A 24,018-nucleotide genomic window follows, 5' to 3' on the forward strand; every position below is an offset into this window, starting at 1 on the left:
TTTTAATTTTATATAATCGCGGCCACCACCAAATGTTGACAACTATTGTACAGTTTACTTTTTTAAAAATCCTGTCATGCTTCAGATTTTCTCTAATAAAAAGCTGAAGGAGAAGATGGTCACTGCACACTTCATACTTCAAATGTTCCAACAGTATCTGTCTCTTACGACTATCTACATAACCACATTCACACAAGTTCACACAGGTATGATATGGTTCTCTAGTACACAGTCCATCTTCAAATGTTCCCTGTTATTCCAGTTATGTCCTTTATAGATGTTCTGCTCTTGAATAAAAGCTCATACACTGCATTTCCCTTTTTTTCCTTTTTTATCCTCATGTAACGTAGAATTTTTTTTCCTAGTATGTTTCACGACGTTGATATCTCAAAGTACAGACCAGGTATTCTGGAGAAAAATGACTTATGTGGGTTTACCTGATAATCTCTCACCCTTCATGGTTAGAGTCAGGTTGACATATATTACACAGGCATCACATCAGGAACACAGATGTGTACTTGTCCTATTATTGGTCATGCTAAGTCTGTGATCACTTGGTTAAAGTGGTATTCATGGGATCTCTCCATTTGCAAAGGTATCTTTTCACCCTTTAAAATTACTAAGCAGACTGTGGGGTGGTCCTCTGAAACTGGGTAAAAGTCCTGACCCCCCAACAAACTTTTACCAGTGGCTTTAGCACCTAGAAAATTCTGGCCTGATCTAGTTACTACTGGAGTAGCTGCAAAATGATGATTTTCTCATTCATTCTTTTGTAAACACCCAGTATTTTTGACAGGATGAATGTACTAGAAGATACCAGCAGAGGACACTAAATGACAGGAAAAAAAAAGACCTGGTAAAGAGGCTTGGCAAATCTAACCTAAACACAAAGAATGAGAACTCACTGCATACATAACATAACCACGTGAGTCATGTGCTCTCAAACACAGTAGTGTTCAACATTAAAACGGCATGAAGTACAGCTGTAGACATCTAGAATGCTGGGATATGCAGCCTGACTTAACAATCTTATGAGTCTCTTTCCCTTCCCTGCTCACCAGCTTCCAAGAGTACAGTCTAAACCTGTTACAAGTTAACGAGGCTTTCTATGAGGAAATACTAATATCTATAAAAAACACTAAGATTGAAAAGGCGCACACCCATACATTCATGTAATCCTAACAACTCTTGATTTAACCACTTCTTCACCTTCCATGTTAACAAATTCAGCTTTCAGACTGTGAGGAATTCCAGAGGGTTTTTAAGTTGTAAAATGTGAAGCACCAATCAGGACAACCCCTAGAGAGCAGACAAACAGGACTTGGAGGAAGCCTTTTCCACCCCTGGCTGATGGTGGGGAGTGAGCTGAGAGTGAGCCATCCATGGCACTGGACAAAGGTGATGAAGTCACTCACTTCCAGGGGAGGAAGACTACCCTCTGCTTGACAGCCAGTTAGCTATAGGCAATTACCGCACTATAGACAAACCCATTGAAAATAAACTGTGCCTTGGCTAAGGTGAAGTTGTGTCAATAGTGCCTTGGTTAAGGTGAAGAGTTCTTTTCTACATTGGAACATTATGGTTTTTAAAGACTGGCAAAGAAAGAAGGATTTTAACATGATGTGAAAGCCATTACCTTGATGAGGTGCTCAACCTAGCATTAAAGTGCGTCTCCCTATAATGGGCTACCAGGAGGTACTATGGAGCCCCTACCAAACTCCTTTCAACCTTCACTGCTGAAAACTGAAAGTGGATTATACCAATTCAGGTAGATTATAGCCCAGGCCTCAGGCATACTGTGTAAATTGCAAGAATCTTTTAAAATGAAAGTTAATTTATGTGATCTTGTTTTCTTGTTCCTTTTCATTTGAAAGTAGAAAACAAAAATAAATTCAAGTACATCCCACAGCTTCTTAGTCAAAAACTCAGATTTCACTCATCAGTCAAAGGGGAATAATTTCACATCATGTTACTGGGTTATTTGTTAATGATTTAATCTCTAACATTTAACATCTGATCTTCAGTCTCCAAATTAAAATTAAAAAGTATAGCAATCCTTGTCCTCTTGAGACCAATAGCAAAGGTATTCCCAGTTTCTAGCTCTCTTCAACCTTATTTTATGAAAAGATAATTAAAACTGTGACAAGTATAAGCAAGGTATTTTGAAGATCTAAAGCTTAACTCCACTCTGACTTAGAAAATTCCTATACCAAAAAAAGAAAAAATTCAAACTTCTCATGATGAAGCCCATAAACGTATTTTGTTTACTCACTCCTAGAGGTAACTAATAAAAATCAGACCATATTTTGATGTGGACCAATTCATTATCATCAAGTTAAGAGTCTGACAGTGGGGAACCTCTTCATTGCAAATGGGTGCAGATAAGGAAAACCCTGCAAACAGAAAAAGATGAAAGAAATGTCCAAAAAGTGGTATGGGTATACGGGTGTGGATGTGTTTTTAAAGGAAGGTGAAGGGTAAGAGACATGGCTGGGGACCCTCAACTGAGCCTGGATGAGATAAAAGAGTCTGAGTCCTCTAACAGATCTCAAAGAAGTAGACAAGTTCTGTACTGTGTTGTCTTCATTTTCAGTTTCCTGCTTTCCTCTCTAACTACAGGTTACAATTACCTAGTTATCTTACAATATCTTATCTTACAATAACAATTACCTAGTTATCTTACATCTGCTCTGGAGCTTTCTTATGGGCTGATCAAACTTAGCCTGGTGAATAATTAAGTACTTAAAGATCTTAACACTTGCCAGTAAGAATTCCCTCTTCTGGAGAAACCTATATTCCAGTTGGTCATCAGTGAGCAAGTCCCTCTGTGTCTGTCTCTGCAACTATGAGGTTAATTTTATGAGCAAGGGACGGGTCTTCTATGCCTTAAGACCCGATGAGCCACCAAGGCAGGGTAAGAATAAACTGTCCTGCATGTTATATGCTGTGTATCCAAAGCACTTCTTAATTCCCATGATGAACCAGACCTTCCCACAAATGTCAAAACTGCATTCTTTTAAAATCTGACACCACTGGCAAACGTTTTAACACTGTCCAACAGAAATTTTGATGATGAAAATGTTCCGTAGTTGTACCGTCCAACATGGTACAACTAACTACTACCTATTGGGACTAAGGAACTGAATTGTGTATTTTAATTAACTTTAGCCATGTGGGGCTAGTGCCCATCCCACTGGATAGGGAGAGCTTCATTTCCTCATGATCACTTGAAAATAACTTGCCTATGGCAGCTTAAGGTTGGTGGCCTATCAATTCTTAGTATCTTGGAAAGCTTTCCTCTTTGAAAGCCTTGAGGCAAATTTTCTTATCACCCCACCCTGTCAGAAGTCTCCTAAAATTGCTTAACTTTACTCTGGGGACTAAAACCTGAAGCAGAAAAAGTGACCTTTTCTCTTTCCTGGAAGGGTTGAAGTCAGGAGTTTTCTAGCTCCTTGTGATGAGGCGGCAGCTCTACCTGGATCTCCACTCTATGTAGTTCCAACTCCTTTGAGTTGGTCCATATATCCTTTCTGCCTTTGTTTCATTTTACCCAGCATTTGTGTGTGTGCACCCATGCACATGTGTGTTCATACACTGGTTTTGGTGTGAGAGGCCCAGCAGTTCGGTTCACCATGTTGCCAGAAGCAGGTGCCGATATTTATCTTTTCCATATCTTAAGCAGACACTACCGAGGACAACACTGCCATTCTGATTTTTTTTTTTTTTTTTGGAGACAGTCTCACTGTGTCACCCAGGCCGGAGTACAGTGGTATGATCTCGGCTCACTGCAACCTCTGCCTCCTGGGTTCAAGCCATTCTCATGCCTCAGACTCCCAAGTAGCTGGAATTACAGGCATGTGCCACCATGCCCGGCTAATTTTTGTATATTTAGTAGAGATGATGTTTCACCATGTTGGTTAGGCTGGTTTCGAACTCCTGACCTCAAGTGATCCACCCACCTCGGCCTCCCAAAGTGCCAGGATTACAGGCCTGAGTCACCACGCCCAGCCACCTCTGACTGTTTCGATTGATTAAATATAAAAGGACATTCAAGAGTGGACTCACCGTTTCACCCGTCTAGTACTATCTTGACTCAATTCTTTCATTCTTTCTTCTACTTTGTTCAAAATCTACAATTAAAAGAAAAATCAAAGGACTTGCAGAAGGCTTCATTGAACAGCTAAATTACAGACCCAACGACTGAGGCCGTGTTGACAGAGCTGTACAATACTGGCCTGTCCCTCCTCCTACCCTCCAGCAGCCCGTCGGCCTGGCCCAATTCCACTTTCCCATATCAACTATCCCCCTTCATGTTGCTGATCTAACCCTAGCATAAGTTAGCAACAAAATAATGTGGAAGAGGAAGGCTGAAGGGTACCGCAACTATAAAATCCTGGTTAAAGGTTTTCTATTCCCTCCAGTGGAAAGTTAGATTACTCATACTCAGGCAGTTAAAAGGGAACACTGACACCAGGTTCCTAAAAACAACTAAACAACTGCTTCTATTCTGAAATCACTTATGTGGACGGAGGAAAGTTTAAAATTAAGTTAACTAGAAAGTAAGCATGAAGAGAAAATCATTTTAATACTAAGCTAAGCAGATATTATGATCCTTAAACACTGAGTAAATGAAAGTGAAAAACCAACGCTGTTGATCTCTTCTCTGCCTTGCGCGTCACCGTCGTAACTCTGAAAGTCCAGCAACACCAATCCATGTGGGTAAATTCTCAAATTGGCAAAGCTACAAAGGAAAATATAATTTTAAGGTTAAGAATTATATCAGTGCATTCCAAAAAAAAAAAAACAAACCGATGTCACCCAATTAAGAGAAAAGACCACTGCTCTTTATTTCCCTAGAAGTATAGAGTTAACCTTCTTACTTTCTTACTAGGGCTTCTTCTTGAGGGGAGAAGCTACCATTCATTTGTGGAAGATTTAGAGGACATTACCAAATGCTAAGGTTTTCAAAACTGGTTCCTGGGCCCAGAAAGTGATTCAGTAGCAGTTCTGTGAATGTAATTTTTAAAAAGGTTCTCTAGGTAATTTTGCCAGGTTTAGTAACTACTGCTTTAAGAGGAAAGGAGTATGGAGAAGGATAAACTGGTTTCTCTCAATCAACTTTCAGAGTTCAAACCAGACCCAATTTTTCCTAACTGCAGGCTAGTGGTAGTAAATTAATTTAGTAGGCACTCTGCAAAATCCAGACCAACTACCTGCAAACCTAATTCATCCCACAGTACGTTTTTGTAAAGCCTGCAGGCTAAGTAAGAGTGGTTTACATTTTTAAAGAGTTTTTTTAAAAATGTGACAGCAACCTTTACACAGATCTTTACAGAAAGTGTTCTGACCAGCCCTTTATTTTTAAATTGAAATAAACATATTTGAGTGTATCACATGCACTAAGATGTATTTGATAAACTTTTGCTTCAGTTATACGCATGTATTTGATTTTTTTTTTTTTTTTTGGACAGAGTCTTGCTCTGTCTTGCCTAGGCTGCAGTGCAGTGACATGATCTTGGCTCACTGCAGCCTCCACCTCCTGGGTTCAAGCGATTCTCCTGTCTCGGCCTCCCGAGCAGCTGGGACCACAGGCATGTGATGCCACACCTAATTTTGTATTTTTAGTAGAGACGGGGTTTCACCATGTTGGACAGGCTGGTCTCAAACTCCTGACCTCTGGTGATCCGCCCGCCTCCGCCTTCCAAAGGACTAGGATTACAGGCGTGAGCCACAGCATCCAGCCTATGCATGTATTCGTACTGCATTTCCACAGACGTGTATTTCCAGGGTTATGATTACCTCCTCCTATAAATAGGTAAAGAAATGTTTGAAAACTACTATATTCAAAGATGAATTCTGTTCAGAGAATACAGACAGTGTGCCTGGATTAAAAAATAAAACTAAAAATAACAAGCTAGACATGGTGGCACACACCTGTAGTTCCAACTACTCGGGAAGATGAGGCAGGAGGATTCCTTAAGCCTGGGAGTTTGAGGCTGCAGTGAGCCATTATCGTACCACTGCACTCCAGCCTGGGTGACAGAGTGAGACCCTGTCTCTATAAAACATAAAAATCGGCCGGGCGCGGTGGCTCACGCCTGTAATCCCAGCACTTTGGGAGGCCGAGGCGGGTGGATCACGAGGTCAAGAGATTGAGACCATCCCGGTCAACATGGTGAAACCCCGTCTCTACTAAAAATATAAAAAATTAGTTGGGCATGGTGGCGCGTGCCTGTAATCCCAGCTACTCGGGAGGCTGAGGCAGGAGAATTGCCTGAACCCAGGAGGCGGAGGTTGCAATGAGCCGAGATCGCGCCATTGCACTCCAGCCTGGGTAACAAGAGCGAAACTCCGTCTCAAAAAAATATATATAAAAAAAATAAAATAAAAATCACAAAACTAGTTAACTGTTCATCTTCCAGCCCTTAAGTGACCTCAAAAATTAAGTACATGCCCAGTCTCCACAAATTCTTCTACACCAGAATGAGAGGATCATCTTTCCTTTCCCCTCCTTTACTAGCAGCAGAGAGGAGAGAGGGAAGAAATAATAGAGAAATAATGTCCCCTTTATCCACTTGGGTGGTTCTAGCATGAAAAGAGAGAATGCTGGAAGGCAGAGTCAAGGATTAAGGTGCTCCTAGGGATAAAACCAGAAATCGAGGAGGAAAAATGTGCTGGGGTGAAAATAGAGAAGCTAAATAAAGGTGGCTCAGGTCCTTCTCTCAGGCCCATGTGTGGGTAGGAGAGGTGATGTTTCAGGACAGGCACCTCAGGGTGAGTACCAGTTTACCAAGTGACAGAGGAAGACCAATGGAGAAAACTCTTAAAAACTAAGCTGGCCAGGTGTGGTGGCTCATACCTGTAATCCCAGCACTTTGGGAGGCTGAGGCGGGTGGATGCTTTGAGCCTAGGAGTTTGAGACCAGCCTGGGCAACATCATGAAACCCCGTCTCTATTAAAAGCACAAAAATTAGCTAGATGTGGTGGTGCATGCCTGTAATGCCAGCTACTCAGAAGGCCGAGGCAGGAGAATTGCTTGAACTCGGGGGGCAGATGTTGCAGTGAGCCAAGATTGCGCCACTGCACTCTAGCCTGGGCATCAGAGCAAGACTTGGTCTCAAAAACACCAAAAACGTAAGCATGTTCATTTGGTGGGGTTTTTTCTTTTTGTTTATTGCTTTTCAAAGCAGTTTCCAAACAGCTGTTGTCACTCAAAAACCCTTTCTGGGAAGAATTCTATGTCTTCTGTACTACTGGAATTAGTGTCTATGGTAGAAACTTCAATAATTGTCATAGAGAAGTAGGGAGGGCCCAGCTGCAAAGGCCTTTAGGAGATGATAAGAAGCGCAATTTTTCACCTGGGATTGGCTGGGAGCCTGCCACCGGAGGTTGTGGAGTGATGAGTTCCAATTTGCTGTGGTCCCCAAAGGATGGACCACACAGTAAGAACAGTGAGAGGAGGCAGGTACAGGGAAGGTGTAGAAAGTTAAAAGTTCCTCTTCAAAGTTTCCCTTCTTGTTAAAGAATAATAATACATGTTAGAAATAATAAGTTTCTTTCAAATACTAACTTTCTTCACAGCCTTCTTGCTTTCTTGCTTTTTGCTAATAACTCTAGCCCTATCTTATTTAGCTGTCAGACATAAAAGAATAAGTACATTCTATGTCCTTGTACTTTAACCAAGGTATTTGTGCGAGACATGCTCACAGACACATAGTACATTCTATGTCCTTGTACTTTAAAATATTTGTGCTAGACGTGCTCACAGGCATCTCCCAGCTCACAGCCTATGCCCTTTCCTTATTTAGGAAGGTTATTCCTTTTCTAAGTCCTTTTGCAAGCAACTTCTTCTTTTCCTTTGTTCTCCATTGCCTTTACCTATTTAGAAAAGTTTTAAGCTGTTAGCCAATCAGGTTCAATTTCAATTGTGAAGTCTGGTTCCAACCAACAGACAGCAGACACAGCAGTAAAGATCCAATGCATAAAAAATAAATATGCTTGCCCTCCCTTTGTTCATTGTGCTTTTGTAGCAAGATAGCTGATGAACAGCATCCTTTCTGCAGAAACTAAAATTGCCTTGCTGAGAAAACTTTTTGTCTGAATGCTAATTTTTCCTTGCAGTACCTAGGAACAAGTATTCTGTCTCTAACAGAGGGGCTGAGTGTAATCCTGCAAGAGTCAGAGGGCTCTAGGACAGCTGCAGCCTTTGCTTCCAGGAAACCATCCATCAACTGGGTCAGACCAGGATAGAGAAGGATACAGAAGAGAGGACGGTTTGGTGGTGGTGCTCATATGGGTCACCCCTGAGGAAGAAATCATCATCTTAGATACAACTGAGGTATCTTCTAAACACACAGGGAGGTTTGTTACATAGAAATACAAGTCTGGGCTTGGTGAAGAAGGCGTAAGGATGTCTTTGAGAGTTATCAAGATAGAGAACAGCAATTAATTCAAAAGAGGTGGGCCATGGAGACTTATAGAGAGAATAATGGAAGGGGTAGCGAGCTCACAAAGTACAGGTTTCCCTCATCTCACAGCACTGCCCTCTAGGTCTCTGGAACATCATGGAGGTTGCTACTTTTTCCTTTAGTAGAGAAACAAAGGAAGAGAAAGTGGGACATTAAGGAAGCCAGTGGAATTCTAGTACTGGGTAACCACTGAGGTAATAGAATAAAAGCCATTGAAAATACCCCATCCTGGAGCTCACATTTTTATTTATTTTAGTTTTTATTTTTATAGGTTATTTGGGGAATCAGTGGTGTTTGGTTACATGAGCAAATTCTTTAGTGGTGATTTGTGAGATTTTAGTGCACCCATCACCTAAGCACTATACACTGCACCCTATTACATTTTTAAATTAATAGTGCAAATTACTAGGAATATTAACTAGTAGCTTTACATACTATGCCAGTTCAGATATAATACAAATCAAGATTTAAGAAAATACCAAGAACTCAATACACTGGTTTCTTGTTATCAGTCATTTCTTAGTTTAGGTTTTGTTCTGCATTTTACCATGGTCTGTAGTAGCTGATAATCCGTCATAATAGTGCTACTGAAAGTGTGGTCAACTGTCCAGAAGCATCAGCATCCCCTGGGAGCTTCCTGGAAATGTAATCTTTCCCTGCCCCAGATCCGCTTACTGTATCAGAAACTCTTGCAGTAGGGGCCCAGGAACCTGTGTCCTAACCAAGTCTGAATCATTGCCTGCCATTGCAAACTGCTTATGCCACCAGGGGTTCTTGGTCCTGGCCACATAGAACCACTGGGGCTTTGGAAAAATCCAAATGTCCAGGCCCTGGGGCCTCAATTTCTGGGGAAAATGCCTGGGCATGAGTGTTTCATGAAAGCTCTCCAGAAACAAGAGTAGAGAAGGGACTTGGGCTCCCCCCACCCCAATAACACATTTATTTCCAGAAATGCCAGGCACTAGGAGCCAGGAAGATGGCAAAGCGCTGCTTGAGACTCTGTGCGGGCTGCCCCTGGGGCCCTGCAGTGCTCCTGCTGGCCGGCCTAGCACAGACACCCGCAGCCTGCACCCACCCTACTTCAACCTGAGCAAGTACACCTGCAGCTCAGCATCCTGCAGCAAGAAGGCCCTGGTGTGCCCCCTACGGGGCTTCTGCTGCAAACTAGTGGGGACCCACAGGTGGCAGGCACCCCAACCAATCCAACCATCTGGACCCCACCCAATCTGATATCCATCCCCACCCACTCTGATATCCCTGCTGACAGAGAGACCTGGGAAACACTAAGATAAGTAGAATCTTACGGTAAAAATCTTACTCCAGAGACTTAAGAGGCTGAGTTCCACCATAAACTTTTTACTAGAGGGAGTTGACCTATTGCTTGCCATGAGCCCAGTGAGCGACCCTGCCCCTGTCTGCTCCTGTCTTACTATTATGCTAAAGTCCCCACCAAGAGCAGGGCTCACCGGCCACTTCAGGGTGCATACATTAGCAGGAGGCCTCGTACTCCCCAGGTGCGGACCTGTAATGACACTCACCTACGTCATGAATTATTCGTGTTACTCCCTTCAGAACATTACCTGTGGCTACCCTTGGAGGAGTCAGCCACAGAACTTTCCCTGGGCTGTCTCCCTTATGCCCACTCTGGGCGTAAGTCTTAACAAAACACTTGTCTGGGAAACATGCTTAGCCTCCTGTCAATCTCTATACACATGAGACCTTAAGAACCTGTAGTCGGTAACACTCCCAGGAGATTCTGATGTGCAGCTAGGGTTGAGAAGCACCAAGTCCCCGCCTCATCCTGAAAGATGTCAAAGGAGAAAAAATAATGTCAGACACCACCCCCACCCTCCACTCTGTCATGTCTCTGCTCATAAGTAACCAGATCTGAAGAAGAGCACTGGAGACTGCTCACCTGCCATTCTTGTTTGTGTAGGTTGCCAAATAGCCATGGTCCTGCCAGGTGTGCACTGACTCCACCATCCCCTGCTCCTGGAAAATGGACTGGAGGCCTTTTAGAATGGTCTCACCATCAGCTGGAGAACAAGGGGAAGAAGGCAAAATGGTAAGGAAGAAAGGTTCAGAAAGAAAGACAAGGAGCACAGTTTGAGAACTGAGCCTTATTAAAAACAAACAAACAAACAAAAACCTCAACAAAGTTGTCAGTGTCACTTATCCCTTGTCATGAGCTATCAACATTCTCCACCCTGCAATGAGAGGCGATGCAGACCACCAGGTTACATGATGGTAAGAAGACAAAAACCGATCACAAATAGCTGTGCCAAGGATGTAGACATATTCAGCCTAGAGACAGCGTAACAAAATATTCACACTAAGGAGAAATTAAAGAAATGCAAATAAACACAAGTACAACAAATGAGATTCCAGTTTAGGTTAAATAAATTAGCGAGGACACAAGGTACTAGAAAAGGGATACCTGTCCACTGCTGATGAGCTGTCATATAAATGACAAGCTTTTTTTTTTCATATTTTTACAAAAAGGATGTGCTTTTGTTTTTGTCTTTTTTTGTTTGTTTGGTTGGTTTTTTTTTGAGACGGAGTCTCGCTTTGTCATCAGGCACCAGGCTGGAGTGCAGTAGCGTGATCTCGGCTCACTGCAACCTCCGCCTCCTGGATTCAAGCAATTCTCCTGCCTCAGCCTCCCGAGTAGCTGGGACTACAGGTGCGCGCCACCATGTCCAGCTAATTTTTGTATTTTTTTTAGTAGAGGGTTTCACCATGTTGGCCAGGATGGTCTCGATCTCTTGACCTCGTGATTCGCCCGCCTCAGCCTGCCAAAGTGCTGGGATTACAGGCGTGAGCCACCGCGCCCAGCCAAGAATGTGCTTTTATAACTGGAAAAAAATATCCAACAGTAATGCTCGGTGCTCAGTAACATAGTTCTAAATGGTAGAAACTGGACAATGATTCCATATGGGACAATCTGCTGGCATGTCAGTCTCCCCACCCCACCCCCATGGTGCCATAAGCCAATCCTCCTATCTCCCATTCTGCCCACTGTCCTACTCCCAAAAGTGCCATCAGTGTTCCCAGGTAGAACTTAGGTCAACCTTACAGAAAGTATATTAATCTCTGCAGGTTCACTTGAAGCCAGGATCTTCAAGAACATCCAACACATTACAATACTTAAAAAAAGGGGTAAATGTAATTTGTTCTTCTGTAGTTCCATCTACAAAGCAGGCATTCTCTAATAAAGGTAAAACAAAGAACCAAGATATAACAAGAGGAATTACCTTTTTTTTTTAGATGGAGTCTCAGTCTGTCACCAGGCTGGAGTGCAGTGGTTGCTCACTGCAACCTCCACCTCCCCGGTTCAAACGATTCTCCTGCCTCAGCCTCTAGACTCACGCACCACCACACCCAGCTAATTTTTGTATTCTTAATAGAGACAGGGTTTCACCATGTTGGCCAGGATGGTCTCGATCTCCTGACCTCATGATCCGCCTGTCTTGGCCTCCCAAAGTGCTGAGATTTCAGACGTGAGCCACCCTGCCCGGCCGAGAAATTACTCTTTACGGTCCCACCAGCCCTGTGAAGGCTGGCTCCTGTGAGGGGAAAAACAGCCTGTAAAAGTATCAAAATGAAGCATCTCTGTGACCTGAATAGACGTAAAAGAAAAAGCAAGCAGTCACAGCTGATTGCAGTGTGGTTTGCCAGGAAAATTACATTAGAATTCCTGCCATAAACTAAGTAGTGCCGAAATTAGAACTGGGAAGCTAAGGATTTTTTCACTATGCATAAAGACTCTATCTCTAGTGACTCAGAACTGTGTTCCCAAGACCACTGAGTGAAGGCTACAAATGGTGAGTTTAGAACCCAAATTGGACAGATATGTTTTATTCTGGCCTGCACAGGCTTTTTTTATTTTTTGAGACAGGATGTCTCTCTGTCACCCAGGCTGAAGTGCAGTGGCATGATCTCGACTCACTGCAACCTCTGCCTCCCCGGCTCAAGTGATCCTCTTGCTTCAGCCTCCCAAGTAGCTCGGACTACAGGTGCAAACCACCATGCTCAACTAATTTTTGTACTTCTTTTATAGAGACGGGGTTTTACCATGTTGCCCAGACTGGTCTCAAACTCTTGAGCTCAAGCGATCCACCCGCCTCAGCCTCCCAAAGTGCTGGGATTACAGGTATAAGCCACCACACCCAGCCCCTGCACACATTTTTTAAAAGTGCAAATTAGGGCTGGGCGTGGTGGCTCACACGTAATCCCAGCACTTTGGGAGGCCAAGGCAGGAGGATCAAGAGGTCTGGAGTTCAAGACCAGCCTGGACAACATGGTGAAACCTCCATTTCTACTAAAAATACAAAATTTAGCTGGGCTTGGCGGCATGTGTCTGTAATCCCAGCTACTCAGTAGGCTGAGTCAGGCAAATCACTTGAACCTGGGAGGCAGAGGTTGCAGTGAGCCCAGATCATGCCATTGCACTCCAGCCTGGGTGACAAAGACTCCATCTCAAAAAAAATAAAAAGTATAAATTAGCTGCCATTTAAAAATCAGAAGATTTCACTCTCTCCCACTGTAGTGGGTATAATGTTGACACCAAAAAGATATACCCACATCCTAATCTCCAGAACCGGGGATGTGACTTATTTTGGAAAAGGGTCTTTGTAGATGTAATTAAGTAAAGGATCTCAAGATGAAAGCATCTGGATTATCCAGGTACCCAGACCCTAAACCCAAGGACAAGTGCCCTTTCAATAGAAGATACGGGGAGAAAAGGGAGCAGGTGACGTAAGACAGAGGCCGAGATTAGAGTGATTAAGAGCCACACGCCAAGCCCAGCACAGGCAGAAATGCACAAAAAGCTGAAGAGGCAAGGATGGATCCTCCCCTACAGCGTTCTGGGGAGCCTGGGCCTGTCACAATTTGATCTCAAACTTCTGGCCTCCAGAACTGTGAGAGAATAAATTTCTGCCATTGTTAGCTATCCAATTTGCAGTACTTTGTTATAGCAGCCCTAGCAAGCTAATACACCTACCCAAAATTCGTTTTCAACTTTAACAATAGCAAAAGGAATAGTAAAGTGGCAGTGAAAACATCATATTCAGAATTGCCAAACAGAGAAGTTGATAGTCCATCCAAAACTCACAGACAACATTTGGAACAAAACTAGATGACAGTATAACCCTAAATCCCCAAACAGGTATAGGTAGAAACAAATGGGCCACAGCCCTGAGACATGTGGGGTATCAGCAATTGAGAGAGGAAGAAGAGAAAAAGCAAAGGGCCTTTGGACAGCCCTAAGTACTAAAGGAACCTCTTCCAAAAGTCACCAACAGGTGTTCACCCCCAAAAAGTGGTTTCCTCCCCCTTAGAATGCAGGGTCTGGCTAGCCAAAGAGGATGCAGCTGAAACCTGTGAGGACTTGGGTAGGACTGGATGTCAGGGTGGTCAAGCCCTACTGATGGCCAAAATGAAAGAACCTCCAGGAAAAAGCCCCATATCAGGGAAAGACTACCAGAACAGAATCCACGACACACTCCCACGGTGCAAGCATCTATGAACACCGAGCAGTGGTGGCCCAATGAAACACTAAGCTCTCATTTGTTCCTAGCAAAACTGTGCCTTTGGGAAAGACGTTTGGCAGAAAATAATCTAGCTTGCTTTGCTATTCTGAAATTGGTTTCAGGAAATTAAAAGTGAAGGTGTGAATTGTTTTCCCAGAACTGTAGCATTAAGACTGAATTCTATCTCACTAAAATAAAAAAAAAAAAATCTGATTTCAAACTTGGTAAGATAAACTAACCTTGTTCAGTTTGTCTTTGTCACTGACAATGAAGGTGGCTTGAGTGTACCGAGCCAGGCAGAACTTTCCCTGAATCTGAAGAGCCATTCTGAAACTAAGCAATCTCTCCTTGGCTAAAACAGATGTTTTGTTTTGAAAGCATATAAAATAAATCATCACTCCTGGTAAATGGCCTCAAGACGGTTCTGTTGGCACATTACGAAATAGAACCCGAACCCCCATGCTGGTGAATGAACAATCTAGGCAAGGCCACCCTGCGTATAATTGACCAGGCTGTGCAGTGAACGAGGACTCTGGCCTGGGTGAGCTGGGGTGAACTTCGTCCCTTAGGCCAAGGAAAGGGAGTGTCTTTGTCTGATCTATGCAAAGGCTTTGACTGTTGGCCAAGCCCAGTGTAATGGCCAACCCCTTTTCCAACTGGCACAATTAGAGGAAAGGCACCATGTGGGCTAAAGAAAGCCCTCCGGCCAGGTTTCAAACAGAAGGAAAAACTACACAAGAAATCCAATTTGAAGTATTACTTGTTTCCACACTATAGACTTACCCACCAAGTTCAGTAAAAACAGGCCAAGGCTGAACATATTTTTGGAAACTCATTTACCCACAAGCCCTCTTCATTTGTGTGGCCGCCTGGTCCCCGCGGGCATCTGAGCATGCTAGTCTTGCCAGGAAGGTGTTATGGGGACACCACCATTTTGCCCACCATCCATCTCCCTTCATTCTCACCTTCCTCCTAATTGGGGCCTCTCCCTGTTACCCAGTCCTTGGGGAAGACACTCTAGGAAGGGGAGCTAGAGCTGAAGACTCCGAAGTAATCTTTTTCCAAATCAGAGGGTTTTTTTTTTTCTTTGAGATGAAATTCGCTCTTGTTGCCCAGGCTAGAGTGCAATGGCGCAATCTCGGCTCTCTGCAACCTCCGCCTCCCGGGTTCAAGCGATTCTCCTGCCTCAGCCTCCCGAGTAGCTGGGATTACAGGCATGTGCCACCACACCTGGCTAATTTTGTATTTTTAGTAGAGACAGGGTTTCACCATGTTGGTCAGGCTGGTCTCAAACTCCTGACCTCAGATGATCTGCCCACCTCAGCTTCCCAAAGTGCTGGCATTACAGACGTGAGCCACCGCACCCGGCCCCAAATCAGGGTTTTAATAGAAAACAAAGCAAAGCACGAGGTGGTTCACTTAAGTCATCTTGATCCCAGGTGCTCAATAAATGTTTTGTGGGCAAATAAAAAAGTACTTTTTTTCATCATCAGTAATTTTTTTCATTTTTCAGTAATAAAGACTGAATTCATCACCCTTTATTTCTCTATCTTTGCAGAGGCTCAAGAACATCTAGATCAGTGGTTTACAATCCTAGCTGTGCATTACAATTCACCCAGGGAGGCTAGGCATGGTGGCTCATGTCTGTAATCCCAACACTTTAGGAGGTCAAAGCAGGAGGATCACTTGAGCCCAGGAGGTTGAGACCAGACTGGGCAATGTGGTGAAAATCTGTCTCTACAAAAACTACAAAAATTAGCCAGACATGGTGGTATTCGCCTATAGTCCCATCTACCCAGAAGGCTGAGATGGGAGAACACCTTAGCCTGAGAGGTGAAGGCTGCAACGACCCGTGATTGCACCACTGCTCTTCAGTCTGGGCAACAGTGAGACCCTGTCTCAAAAAAATAATAATCACCTGGGGAGTTTTAAAAAATTCCAATGCCATACATTAAGCCAGCTAAGTAGAAATCTGGGGGTGGGACCCAAGCATCAATATTTTCAAAAGCTCCCTGGGAAATTCCAACATGCAGCCACAGTTAAGAACCACTAACCTAAATCATCCAATAGAAAAAAAAAAAAAAGAAACCCCTTACAATTTCCGTACCAGTTATACTCAAGTCACCAAAAAGTTATACAAAATGCTCAACGAAACAGAAGGGCTGAAAAAAGTTAGAACTCTCTTTAGTAACTGAAGCCACAGGTAACCTGTCACATGCCTCAGAAAATGCCTTGCAGTTATTCCAAATTACAACCTTTATGCCTGTCTAGTATGGAACTTGTAAAAATGACGAAACAAATCAGACTTGCTCTATCAGGGTTCTTGGATATCAGGGTCAAGGTTAACGATGTGGTAAGAAAGACTATCCTGTCTTTCACAAGACTTTGTCAACCTAGCCATACCCACTAAACGTCAGGAACGTCCTTGCTTGTCAATAAAGACCCCATACCCCAACTGCCCCAAGGGCAGGACAGGGGCAGTGCAATCCCTTGAGAACTACTGGATGCTCTACACATAGGTAAAAATGAGCCCGAGGTCAGACATATACCCAAACTTGAGAACACAGGATACCAAGGTCCTAAGTGTCCACAAATTAGAAGAAAATGTGAACAAAGATTCAAATGCTAAAAGAGCTCATCACACTACTTTCAAGGAGACACAGTCATCCACCAAAATAGGCCAATGAAATGTTGTTCTTCGGCAGCTCTTAGAAAATTCATTTCAATGGCCAGACAAAAACAATATATTATAACTAGTAGATCAGTCAGCCTTCCAAAGTACTCAGAAACAGCGACCTCTCCGAAGGCAAAAGGTGTCCTTTGTCTACTGAACAACGCAATGTCCCCATTTCCAGCCCACTGCCTACTTTGTGTATGTGTGTTCAACAGTAACTTAAAATGAATAAACTGATCCAAATTAAATACACCACTACTAAAGGAAGGGAAGACAGGAAGGGGAAAAAAATAATTAAGACCTACGCTTTACCCTCATGCCTCATTTTCTACCAGGGAACCATTTATAGGCCCGTCTTGGAGAGCCTCATTCTTCTGACCCCGAGCATCAGCTCCAAATGGCCGAAGCCCAAATCTGTGTATCTAGCTGGAACTTGCCTCCTGTGCAACTGCTCCCAGCACTGTTCCAATCACAAGTCTCGGATCAATATCAGGCTTGTTACTTCGCTACTCTCATCGATGGTTATTACATCACCAGCCACTTAACATTCCCCATAACAGGCCCCACCAAGCCTCCCACCAGTCTCTCTACCCCACCCCAACCCACTGGCCAGGACTTTTCACTTACAGACCTAATTTCCTCATAAAGTGGAAACACTACTTTGTAGCGTTCCTGTACAGAACCCAGAATCAATGTCAGTTCCTTCCTTCCCTCATGGTCTTGTACCGCTATTCAATCACTGATCCGTATGGCATGCAGCCCGTGTGCATAAAGGAGATCAGCTGTACTAGTCAACCTTACTAGCCCAGGGCGTCACTCTGAATCAAAATCGAACCTGCCCCCCCAACCCGCCGCCAAAAAAAAGACATGCATGTTATATTCCTGCTCCTCCTTCAGCTTTGAGAATCTAACATACTCCTTAAACAAACTAAATTCCATTAGAGGCTGCCCTAAGGAAATGTGCAACTCTAACACATCCAGAAAGACAAAAAACAACAAAAAACCTCTCTCTACTTGTGACCTTGGCTTGTGGCTGTTTTTCAACTTCAAAACCTTTAGCTAAGAGAACTCAGGCCATGAGCACCCTGGGGGCTTTCTGAAGGCTACACAACCTCGACTATTTTGTGTGTGTGATGCAGGGCCATTAGACTCCACAGGCCAGAGACTTGACATTCTCCTCTGCAAAATGAGGGGGTTGGAACAGAAGATTTACATTCACATTCCTTTCAGCTCTCTCATGGTTAAGGAGCACCTGGCTTGTGAAACTGGGAGATGAATTTCTATTCTCGCCAAGCATATTTTTAGTTATGAAGGCTGAAAATTCTATACCTCACTATCAAGCCCCTTTCTCCCGTAGGTCTCTCCCAGAACTGGCTCCAAGGGGTGGTTAGTTATCCCCATCCCTGCATCATGCCAAGTGATAAGACCCAAAGCTGAAGCTCCAGCTCACCTACTGCTCCAGCAACTGCAGCCCCAGCTACCACAGAACTGCCAAGAGTTCCAGAGCTCCATGCCCCTACACACACACACACACACACACACACACACACACACAGACAGACACACACACACTCACTCATGCCTTCCCCACCCATGCTTACCACTTACCACCCAAGTCCAAGGGCCCACCTTTGGTCAGGCTTACACCCAGCCCCTTCCTGCCTGCTCAGTTCAGGGATCTGCACTCTCTCCATGGGAAGATGGCCTGTGAGCTGGCTGGCAACAGAGCGAGTCTGCAACTCCCTACAAGGGGAAGCACAAACGCAAGCATCCTTCCCCCTAAACCCCAGACCCTAATGTCAGATAACCTGAGAGCCAGGCTCAGGTTGTGCACAATTTCCCTTCACACATAAAGCACTTTCTGGTTTTTCTTGACAGACTTCTCTGCCTAAAAGAGGAAAGGAAACTGGATACCTATCCAATTTGAAATCATTCGGGAAGCTGCTTTAAAACCCCATTCAGCTGTTCTAATCTCGCTAACAGTGGTGGTTACACAACTGTATGCATTGTTCAAAACTCAGACCTGGTATACTAAAATTTACATAAATTATACCAAGTTAAAGAAGTATCTGTTTAGGAGTCACCAACACCACTGACACAACCCCTCTGAAAAGAATGACAGAGAATGGCATCCCTCAAGTCTTCTCACCCAAGTCCATGGCTAAGCACTGCCTAAGGGTTTGAGAGCATCTTTTCAGCTCACTCAGAATGTGCCAGGTCCATCAAAAGCATGAAGACTGACAGGTAGCAAGTCCAGATTACAGAAATCAAGTGATATGCAAAAAATTCTTTGATTTCACAAAAGAAAATTCTAATTTGCAATTAAAAGTTTAACTTTTTAATTTTCAAAAAGGATCTGCTTATTAGATTTCTCAGATATTCAGAAGCCTAATGAATTTCTAGGTCAAGCAGGTAGTTCTTTGGCGTGCCTTATTTAACAGCTTGGCTTTATAGCCCCATGTCTAGTCCTTTTTACAACAGATGCATGATGATGAAATGAAGCTGACACAGATGTTCACAGCAGCATGGTATATAATAGCCACAAAGTAGAAATGACCCAAACTGCCATCAGGTTACAGATGGATAAGCAAACTGTGGTTTATCCATGTGGTTATTCAGGCATAAAAGGAACGAAGTACTGATATATGCTACATACAACATGGTTGGACCTTAAAAACACTATGCTAAGTGAAATAGAAGTGTCCAGAAAAGGCAAATCCATAGAAATGTAAAGCAGATTAGTGGTTCCAGAGGCTGGGAAGAATGAGGGTAGGAATAAGGGTGATGGCTAAGGGGCACAGGGTTTCTTTTTGAGGTTATGAACATGTTCTAAAGTTGATTGTCATGATGGTCACACAACTCTGCAAATACACTGAAACCTACTGAATTTTACATATTCAATAAAGGAGTTATATGGCATATGAATCATATCTCAAAAAAGTTGTCCCCCCCACCCCAAAATCCCAAACTAACAAGCTGAGCCTTCAGAATCCCACTTACTGAAAGGTTGCCAAGGCAATGGAGAAGTCTCAGAAGTTGGTTTCTCCACTGGCAAGCCACATGTAGAAGAAACTGCATCCTTATTTCTCACCTTATACAAATATCAATTTAAGGTGGATCAAAGACTTAAATCTAAGAACTGAAACCATAAAAATTCTAGAAGATAACGATAACATCAGAAAACCTCTTCTAGGCATTGGCTTAGGCAAAGAATTCATGACCAAGAACCCAAAAGCAAATGCAACAAAACAAAAATAAATAAATAGGATCTAATTAAACTAAAAAGCGTCTGCACAGCCAAAGAAATAATGATCATCAAACAGATAACCCACAGAGTAGGAGAAAATATTTACAAACTATTCATCCAAAGGACTAACATCCAGAATCTACAGGGAACTCAAACAAAGCAGCAAGAAAAAAAACAAATAATCCCATCAAAAAGTGGGCAAAGGACATGGACAATAGACGATTCTTAAAAGAACATAAACAGCCAACAAACATGAAAAAATGCTCAACATCACTAGTTATCAAGAAAATACAAATTAAAACCACAATGAACTACCACCTTACTCCTGCAGGAATGACTATAATTAAAAAGTCAAAAAATAATAGATGTTGGTGTGGATGTGGTAAAAGGGGAACACTTTAACACTACTGGTAGGGATACAAACTAGTACCACCACTATGGAAAACAGCATGGAGATTCCTTAAAGAACTAAAAATAGAATTACCATTGCATCCAGCAATCCCATTAGTGGGTATATACCCAGAGGAAAAAAAAGCCATTATTTGAAAAAGAAGGCCAGGCACGGTGGCTCACCCCTGTAATCCCAGCACTTTGGGTGGCCAAGGCAGGTGGATCACTTGAGGTCAGGAGTTCGAGACCAGACTGGCCAACATGGTGAAACCTGGTCTCTACTAAAAATATAAAAGTTAGCTGGGTATGGTGGTGGGCACCTATAGTCCCAGCTACTCAGGAGGCTGAGGCAGAAGAATCACTTGAACCCAGGAGGTGGAGGCTGCAGCGAGCAGAGATCAGGCCACTGCACTCCAGGATGGGCAACAGAGTGAGACTCTGCCTCAAAAAAAAGAAAAGAAAAGAAAAGAAATCATTACATTAAAAAGGCATGCACACACACATTTATGGCAGCACAATTTGCAATTTTAAAAATATGGAACCAACCTAAATGCCCATGGATCAACGAGTGGATAAAGAAAATGTTGTTTATTGGCCACACGTGGTGGCTCATGCCTATAATCCTAGCACTTTGGGAGGTCAAGGTGGGTGGATCACTTGAGGTGAGGAGTTCAAGACCAGCATGGCCAACATGCCGAAACTGCGTCGTACTAAAAATACAAAAATTACCTGGACATGGTGGCACATATCTATAATCCCAGCTACTTGGGAGGCTGAGGCAGGAGAATTGCTTGAACACAGGAGGCAGTGAGTGGACATCACGCCGCTGCACTCCAGCCTGGACGACAGAGCAAGACTCCATCTCAAAAAAAAAAAAAATTTAAAAAAATTAAATAAAAGATATATCATGGAATACCACTCAGTCATAAAAAGAAATGAAACAGTGTTTTGCAGCAACTTGGATGGAGCTGGAGGCCATTATTCTAAGTGAAGTAACTCAAGAATGGAAAACCATATATCATACGTCCTCAACTTAGAAGTGGGTGCTAAGCTATGAGGACGCAAAGACATAAGAATGATATAATGGACTTTGGGAGCTACAGGGGAAGGGTGGAAAGCGGGTGTGGGATAACAGACTACATATTGGGTATAGTGTAGACTGCTCAGGTGACAGGTGCACCAACATGTCAGAAATCATCACTAAAGAACTTATTATCCATGTAACCAAAAACCACCTGTACTCCAAAAAGTACTGAAATACAAATCTTTAATTTTTTTCTTTAAAGAGTATAAAGGCCAGGTGTGGTGGCTCATGCCTGTAATCCCAGCCCTTTGGGAGGCCAAGGCAGGTGGATCACTTGAGCTCAGGTGCTCGAGACCAGACTGGCCAACATATAGTGAAACCGTGTCTCTACTAAAAATACAAAAAAAAAAAATTAGTCAGGCATGGTGGTGAGCACCTGCAATCCCAGCTACTCCAGGAGGCTGAGGCAGGAGAATCACTTGAACCCAGGAGGTAGAGGTTGCAGTGAACCAAGATTGTGCCACTGCACTGCCCGGGCAACGCAGCAAGACTCTCTCACAAGAAACAAAAACAAAAACAAACTATAGGACAAAAATGGGTATATTTTGGGGTTGTCAGTGCTTACCAGGTGCTTCTGCAAACAGGTATATTATAGCTTATATACAACTAGATTTTTTCTGTCTTCTTGGGAAACATCTAAGGTGGCAATGATATAAAAAACCTGGCCTATAATCAATTTTTTTTCTAAAATTTAATAATTTTAACGAAAAAAATCATATATTCTTGATCGCTTATTGAGATGACATTTAATTGTACCATATTGCTTCTCTGTTTGGACTCATATGCACTCACTCACTAAGGCATACATACCTAAGATGAGTCCCAATGAGTCAGCTCCTTGAATAATCTCCTCCCCTTGAGTGTGGGTAGGACTCTTGACTTCCTTCTAATCAATAGAGTATGGCAAAGGTGATGAGATTTCACCCCATGGTTATGATACAACAGACTCTGTTCAGCACAGTGGAGTGAAAGATTTTTCTCTTGCCTTGAAAAAGCAAACAGTGATACTGTGAACTGCCAAGTGGAGGACCAGATGGCTAAGGGCTGTGGGGAGTCTCTAGGACCTGAGAAAAGCCTACAACCAAGAGTCAGTAAGAATCTGGTTTCTTCAGTCTTTCAGCTGCAAGAAAGTGGATTCTACTAATAATCTGAATGAATGTGGAAAAAGATTCTTCCCCAGCAGAGCTTCCAGATGAAAACACAGCCCAGCTTTTGCCAGGAGTACATCCTTTTGATATCCTTAGAAGTGGACCCAGCTGAGCCATTTTCAGATTATTAATCCATATAAACTGTGAGACTATGTGTTAAGTGACTAAATTTGTGGCAATTTATTGTGCAGCAGTAGAAAACTAATACATATATTCATATGTGAAAAAAAGTAGTTGGTTTCTCTCCCTCCTTCACCACAAGCTTACCACCAGGCACAGGCTCAGATGCAAGACACATCAGGTAAAGGGGCTGCAAGGAGTGGTCTCCTTTACCTGTTCCCACCCATCACAGACTACCAAGTGGCTGAGTGGCTGCTGTGTGTAGGCACTGTCACTGCACAGTGAGGTGGCTGGTGTCCGGCTCCCACACTGCTCTCCTAATACTCAAGTGCCTGCAGACAGTCTCAGACCTCTATATGAGGTATGGCTGCAAAACACAGACAGGAGCCAGGCGTGGTGGTTCATGCCTGTACTCCCAGCACTTTGGGAGGCTGAGGCTGGAGGATCACTGGAGACCAGCCTAGGCAACATGGTAAAACTCCATCTTTACTAAAAATACAAAAAAATTAGCCAGGTGCAGTGGTGCGTGCCTGTAGTCCCAGCTACTTGGGAGGCTGAGGCAGGAGAATAGCTTGAGCCCAGGAGGCAGAGGTTGCAGTGAGCTAAGATCTCACCACTGCACTGCCTGGGTGACAGAGCAAGACCATGACTCAAAAAAACAAACAAACAAAAAAAAAAAAACAGGGCAGACAGGGACAATGGCATGAAAATGAAAAATTTAGAGGACTTTAATTTTTATAGCATGGTTTCTGATGATCACAGAGAAGAGTAACCAGACAAGAAAAATTAACTACAGAAGGAAAACACACCAACACAGAAATGACACCCAAGCTCTTTTCATGCAAACATGCATTAAGGAAAGCCATATGGGCATGTTTACAGAATACCAGCCACAATGACTATTTCTTAAAACTCAATGCACTAACTTAACAGCATAACTTAAATGTGTCACTAATTATTTCACTGCCCTGCCTTGTCATTCCCACTGCAAGGGAGAGCATTTCCCACAGACAGTGGCAATGGGGAGTGATTCAAACTTACCCATCCTCACCCTTCTGATTTAACCCATATGGGAGTCTAGCCAAGACTTAGAAAATAAGGCACAGACAAGAGACAGTATACTAAAGCCTGCCTTTCATCTGGGAGGACTGTTATCTATTAGTTTGTGTCTATGAGATAGACACTTAACCAGGCCACTTGACCTCTCCTGGAAGGAATCATGCAAGCAACATACAGTGCCCTACAATGCTCTTCAGTGGGCCCCGTAAGCTTAAGGACCATGTTTTTTGAGAAGAGGAAGGAATAAACTCTGGCCCAGAGCTGTGGAAGAGAACCAAGGCAGAGGATTAGGAA

General features: G+C 43.3%; 1 protein-coding gene across 3 annotated transcripts in view; it reads right to left on the bottom strand.

Moving 5' to 3' along the window:
- The window catches only part of SMS (spermine synthase), a 58,737-nt gene that overhangs the window by 18,863 nt on the left and 15,856 nt on the right, over window positions 1-24,018 (bottom strand). For all 3 annotated transcript variants that reach the window (XM_064364460.1, XM_064364459.1, XM_064364458.1), the window contains exons 2-4: window positions 10,384-10,504; window positions 4,648-4,741; window positions 4,066-4,130 (exon numbers count right to left, since the gene is read on the bottom strand). In XM_064364460.1, coding sequence (XP_064220530.1) covers window positions 4,066-4,130; window positions 4,648-4,741; window positions 10,384-10,504 — 280 coding nt within the window. The remainder of the gene's footprint in view (window positions 1-4,065; window positions 4,131-4,647; window positions 4,742-10,383; window positions 10,505-24,018) is intronic.

This window comes from Aotus nancymaae, unplaced genomic scaffold (genome assembly GCF_030222135.1).
Source record: "Aotus nancymaae isolate 86718 unplaced genomic scaffold, 86718_ANA_hifiasm-v0.15.2.pri h1tg000058l, whole genome shotgun sequence".
Classification (NCBI taxonomy): Eukaryota; Metazoa; Chordata; class Mammalia; order Primates; family Aotidae; genus Aotus; species Aotus nancymaae.